This window comes from Antrostomus carolinensis, unplaced genomic scaffold, assembly GCF_000700745.2.
Source record: "Antrostomus carolinensis isolate BGI_N321 unplaced genomic scaffold, ASM70074v2 scaffold22312, whole genome shotgun sequence".
NCBI classification, from domain to species: Eukaryota; Metazoa; Chordata; class Aves; order Caprimulgiformes; family Caprimulgidae; genus Antrostomus; species Antrostomus carolinensis.
Window position 1 is genome coordinate 1 of NW_010299255.1, and position 6214 is coordinate 6214.

Consider the following 6214-nt stretch of genomic DNA (forward strand, 5'->3'; position numbering starts at 1 on the left):
CTAACTTTATAGTGCTTGCTGTATGTGACATCGTTTCACTGGGCCTTCCCCATAGGCAGATAAGGCACCTATAATATGTCTGGAAATTAAGATTGTAGCTAAACAGGAGGATTTAAGTGGCAGGCTATGATGTACCCAGTCAGTGCAGTGGTAGGGCTGTTTTGGTTTAGGGCTATGATGATGATGAGGGGACTGGAGCATCCCTCTGCTGAGGAAAGGCTGAGAGAGCTGGGTCTGTTCAGCCTGGAGAAGAGAAGGCTCAGAGGGGAATCTCATCAATAATAGCTAAAGAACAGCTGTTGAGAGGATGGGGCCAGACTCTCAGTGGTGTTGGCAGGACAAGGGGCAGTGGGCACAAACACAGGAAGTTCCGTCTGAAGAGGAAAATCTTTTTTACTGTGAGGGTGCCAGAGCCCTGGGACAGGCTGCCCAGAGAGGTTGTGGAGTCTCCATCTCTGGAGAGATTCCAAACCCACCTGGACACCATCCTGTGCAATGTGTTCGAGATGGACCTGCTTTGGCAGGGGCGTTGGACTGGATGATCTCCTGAGGTCCCTTCCAACCCTCACCAGTCTGGGATTCTGTGTGGTACAGGCAGCCCCAGTTAGGAAGGCTAAGCCTGGGGGTGACTCTTCATCTTGCTTTAAAACCTACTCTTGTTATATAAAATTGAGGAAGTAATTTGAGGACTGTGTGAAGTTATCCTACAGATGCCTGTTCAACAGCGTTGGCACGAAGTTTTAATCCACAGCTGCAACTTTAAGGTCAAACAGCTTATTTCTCACATTGCTGCTTGGTGTTTATCCTTAATTGTAGCCCTGCTTCAGGGGATGATAACATATACAAAGCTCAAGCCATCGCAGCAAATAAGAGTTTCCAACTGCCAGTACCATCGTAATCTTCATACTGTTGCACCTTTCATTTCATTTAAGTATTATTCACAAAAAATGCCACAATAAAGTCATCTAGAGCGATCTGTGTAGCTTAAATTAAGGCTCTAATTTAATTTAAGTCCTGGATGTCCTAATTTTCCCACAGGGTCTCTGAGTTCAGTTGCCACATCTCCGGGTGCTGCCAGGTCTTTGATACACTGGAGGGCTACGAGCACCACTACAACACGCTGCACAGGAACGTCTGCTCCTTCTGCAAGCGCTCCTTTCCATCAGGGCATCTCTTGGATATTCATATCTTGGAGTGGCATGACTCGCTTTTCCAGATAATGGCTGAGAAGCAAAACATGGTGGGTCTCCATGCCCAGCCCTTCGCTCACGGTTGGTGTGCACGGCGCAGGCTGGCATCCTTCGAGACTAGGACTGTTTGGGGAGGGCACCCATGTCCCCAGCTGACACCACTTGCCTTTTCCAATTCCTTTTTCTTTTTTTTTTGCCTTTAGTACAAGTGTTTGGTAGAAGGCTGTGCAGAGAAGTTCAAGAGGAGCAAGGACAGAAAGAATCATTTGGTCACCGTTCACCTTTATCCTGCTGACTTCCGGTTTGATAGACCGAAGAAAGTGAAAAGGTAAATACAGAACTGCGGTAGCACACCTGGTTTTCCCTTGTAGAAGTGATGTTGTGCTTCTCTGCTGTCTCACTTTCCAGACTAAGCAAGTTTATATCCTGAGAGGCTCAGAAATGATGTTTTCTGTTGCTTGTAAGAATAGGTAAACTTGCAGGTCTTTCTGTGGCAGTGTTTTACTTTATCTTATGTTGAAGCATGTCTTATTTCTCTCCCCATGTGGTTCCAGGCTCTGCTCCCTTTGTGCCTTCTCAAGTGTAAACACAAAGCCCAGCATCTCTGTGCATTGCTTTGTGCACATTTCCTGCTTTGTTCTTCCATGCTTTGCAATATTCCTGTTCCCTAAAAGCACAAGTAGAGCAGAGGGAGGCTTTGTAAGTTTGGCGAAGGGCTTTCTCAGCTGGCTGCTCATTTCAAGGACTGATGTTGTTGAATGCCTTCCTCAGAGACCTGGATGATGGGATTGGAGAGAAAATTTCTTCCCTGGTAGGGTGGTGTGGCCCTGGGATGGGTGCTCAGAGGGACAAGGGAGTGGGTCTGTAGGGTCTTTCAAAGTGGGTAGCCTGGTCTAGCTGTGATGTGAACTCTGAATCCTCTAGTCTAACCCTTTGAGCAGAGGCTAGAGACCTTCACAGCTCCTTTCCTTTCTGTGTGTCAGTGGTTAGAAGTGGTGTATTGCAGCTCTGGACATGGAAACAGCTGATTGCAGAAGCAGATAGGGGACTCGAGAGGCTGTCAGTCACTGCCATCACGTCACGGCATAATGGTCTTGAGGCAGGTTTGGCAACAGAAGGTGAAATGTGTTCTGCTCCGAACACTTCAGGGTGGACCAGAGGGAAAAGGGGAGAGCTGGTCAGGACTGTGCAGGCAGGCCCAGCCGTGTCCTAGTAAAGTGGTTTGGCATTTAGGGAAGAAAGAAACTGCCGACCATAAATGCTGCTGATCCCTTAGCCAGGGATGAAAAGCGAATGGTGATATACAAAGGCTTAAACTATAAGCCTTAAATCAGAGTTGACTTTTGAGTGAACTTCCCAACCTGTATCACATCAGCATTAAATACAACCGTGAGACTTTTCCTCCTACAATCCAAAGCCAGGTGCAGAATGCCAAAATAGCAGCTTCTCGGACATATCTCAGATACTGGCCAGATCTGGGATGTGCCCATGGGAAGTGAAGCCAACCCATCAGATGTTCCTGTGCCTTTCTGGCTGCGTAATGTGTTTGTTAGATGGTATAAAAGCAGGACCCTCTCACAGCAAAGATGGAGACCTGACCTGTGAGTGGATGCACTGCACAGAACTTGCCGGGGAAAGGCTCTCCAAATCCTTCACTGTGATGAGGCTCCCCAGCTGGTGCACGGATCTGGATGGTGATCAGTATTTGGGCAATTGGTGGTGAATCTTTCTTGCTCACTATGCTTTCTCTTATGTAGTGATGATCAGGTGCATTACCCTGTTTATTTTTGTACCTTACTTATTCTTCTTTTTTCCCTGCTTTGAACTAAAGTAAAATAAGTTTGGTTTTGTTGTCAAGTTGGTGTCTGTGTCCTCTTTGTTAGCCCCATCAATTGGCAAAACCAACAGTTACCTTTGGCTGCAACCTGGTATCAGTAGGTCAGCTAAAGGACAGTCCTCTTGGGGAGTCAAGGCCATTGAATGAGTTGTGCTTTATGGACTGAAGACAAGAACCTGGGCACAAAGCTGTGTGCTATAATGCAGCCACCCTGAATACTGAAGGAGAAACTCATACAAGCCTATCGCACAGCTCTCCAGCAGCCTTTTGGCTGCTCCCACTGGTTTGCACAGCCCAATCTCTGTGCCTCCAGGCAGTAACTCACCCAAGTTGGACTTCACCTGTTTCATCAGGAAATACCTTTCATTTCCTTTGCTCTGGGCTTACGTGGCAGCTGCTGAGAAAGGATATAAAATTTTCTCTCCACAGTGGCCCCAAGCACACGAGCTCTCCCATGAAGCAGGGTGCTGGCGTGCCGATGGATGTGAGCATGGAGACGTCGGAGCAATTCCAAGTGGACCCCATGGAAACAGGGCCCAGTGAGAACATGGAGATCTCTCAGCCTGCAGCCAGCCCCAACCCCTCAGTGCCAGAGAAACGACTCTATAAATCCAGGTCTGTACTCTTGGCCTCCACAAATAATTTCTGGGGTTGGGTCCATATCACCTTAATTGCATTTTGCAGTGTCTAGTGCAGCATGGCTGAGGGTGTTTCTGTGTTGAAGATAAAAGAGGTAGGATTTCCATGTATGTTTTAAAAAACATTTCTAAAAGAGGAAAGTGTAAGGAGACACAGAGTATTTGTGTGCGCCGTGAAAGCCATGTCAGTAAGTTTCTGTTAGTCTGCTTGCCCATGATCTCTTCCCAGGGCACAGCAGAATGGTGTGGGTCTGATGAGAACAGCTCTGTCCTAAAATACTCAAATTCCGTTCCTGCTTTTTAAGGCTTTCCCATCCGAGCTGACTGGGCTGATCTGGTGCGTTTCACTGTAGCTGTCCGTGCTCCCATGCAGTCGCAGGGTGAGGCACAAATAAACCAGTGAACATCCTGCTCTGAATCTCTGCAAGGTCAAAACAACGTTGCTGTTTTTTCTGGCGTTGGTTTGGTTGGTTGGTTGTTTTTTTAAATTAAAATCTTCACAAAAAGTTGAAACTGAATTGCCTAACTCTGGCTTGGCTTTTGAAATCCCCCTCATCATGTGCTGTAAAACCTCTGTGAGATACCAGATAGCCATCAAAATGTCACCACCCTTTTCCCAGCACCCAGATCGGTGTCATTTTAGTCATCATTTCAACCATCTCTCAGCACAAAGGTTTATATGTTTTTGCCTGAGCTATTCCAGTTAGCAAAGGGATTCTTGTGCTTTGAATTTGCCACATCTGTGACAGTCTGGAAGCAGCATGATGAGCGCACGGAGTGCTGTGTGGGGAGACCCGCTTCTGTCCTCTGCTCCTTCTGGCTGCCACAGTGACATTTGAAACTTCACTGCTTTGTCCTGTGTAACAGCTTATAAACCAGAAGGAAACCATCCTGTGGATTCGATGTGATACTGTGGGTCAGAAGGAGAATTTGCTGCTTCTACTACACTTCTACTGCTGCTTCAGCCTGGAGAAGTCTCTGAGGAGAACTTATTGTACCTTTCAGTACTTAAAGGGGGCCTGTAAGAATGACAGGGTAAATTTTTTAATAGCGTCTGTAGCGATAGGACAAGGAGTGATGTTTTTAAGTTAAAAGAGGGGAGATTTAGACTAGATAGAAGGAAGAAATTTTTTACACTGAGGGTGGTGAAACCCTGGCCCAGGCTGCCCAGAGAGGTGGTAGAAGCGCCATCCCTGGAAACATTCAAGGTCAGGTTGGACGGGGCTCTGAGCAACCTGATCTGGTTGAAGATGTCCCTGCTCACTGCAGGGGGCTGGACTAGATGGCCTTGCAAGGTCCCTTCCCATCCAAACCAGTCTGTGATTCTATGATTCTGCTCTCCTGCTCTTCACAATCATGTGCTTCTGCACCAAGCTGATGCAACTGCCCAACAGCACGTCACATTTTGTAACACCTTACACCCAGCTGTAAAGAGAGAAGAGGCCTCCAGAACATACATGAAATGTGCAGAATAAATGGGAAAGCAGACCAGTATTGCACCCATTTTTTGAATTACGCTTTAGTGATTTAGATGTCCCGCTCCTCTGGTACCTTACTCTTCCCACTCACTCTGGGAGTTTGAAATGCTACCCAAGGCATAGAGCATCCTGGTGATCCTGCAAGAGGTGGGCTGTTACTGTGGACTAACATGTATCTCCCTTTCCAGGATCCCATCCACAATTTGCTTTGGACAAGGTGCCACCCGAGGATTTAAAGGACCGAGGAAGAAAGTCTGAAGGTCAGTGCCCCAGATCTGTGTGAGATGAGAAGGCGCTGGCTGCTGCCACCCGGCAGCATTAGCAATGGCCCTGTGGCTGAGCAGGGATATCGGCAGTTGTGTGCGGGTCCCGCTCTGTATGGGGAAGGCAGAAGGGTAACAACAGGGATTGTGTGACAGTCGTTTGGGATACATCAGTACCATGGGAGGTGTTCCTCTGCAGTCCCTTTGTGTCTCTGTACCACCTGCCTTTGCAGCATTTCAGAGCTGACCCATGCTTATGGTTATCCTTCCTGAGACACAACGGTCTCTTTTCTGGTCTCCTCTGAAATCAAACTGCAAATAAATTAGTCTGCCTCTGTGCTGCGATTTTTTGTTTCATCAGTGTGCAACCCGCTCTGGGCAGCAGTGGCTTTCCAGATAGATGGTCGCATCTTGCCTGAGCTAGCAAAAGGCAAATGCTGTTCTGAAGGTCCAGGCAGCTGCAGGGATCACGCAGGCTTTATGAAAAACGTGCAAGGAATTGCTGCCAGAAATGCAGCACGGGGAAAATACTCTGTGTTCCCTTTTCCTGCAGGCAGCCCCCCAGCCTCCTCAGCTGGCCTGGGGGCAGGGTGTCATGCTGCCCTGCCAGCCCTACTTGCACAGGGGAGGATCAAAATAAAATCTAGAGGAAGAACAGTGTAGATTACAACAATTTGTGTAATTCTTTTAAATTTCATTCTTTCATTTTCTCAGAATTTTTAAAAGCTCCCAGTGAGGACAGCCCTGGGGACAGCACACAGACGTCAGGCGGGTTGAGCTCCCCGTCAGTTGCTCTAAGAAAGAGTCT

General features: G+C 47.7%; 1 protein-coding gene across 1 annotated transcript; it reads left to right on the plus strand.

Moving 5' to 3' along the window:
* Positions 1–1038: 1038 nt before the first annotated feature.
* ZNF511 (zinc finger protein 511) lies at positions 1039–5401 on the plus strand (the record flags this gene model as incomplete). The annotated part of the gene is made up of 4 exons (XM_010162734.1): positions 1039–1240; positions 1394–1518; positions 3457–3642; positions 5332–5401. Coding segments are annotated over 4 exons (583 nt in total), but the record flags the coding sequence as incomplete, so codon positions are not given.
* Between the last annotated feature and the right edge of the window lie 813 nt (positions 5402–6214).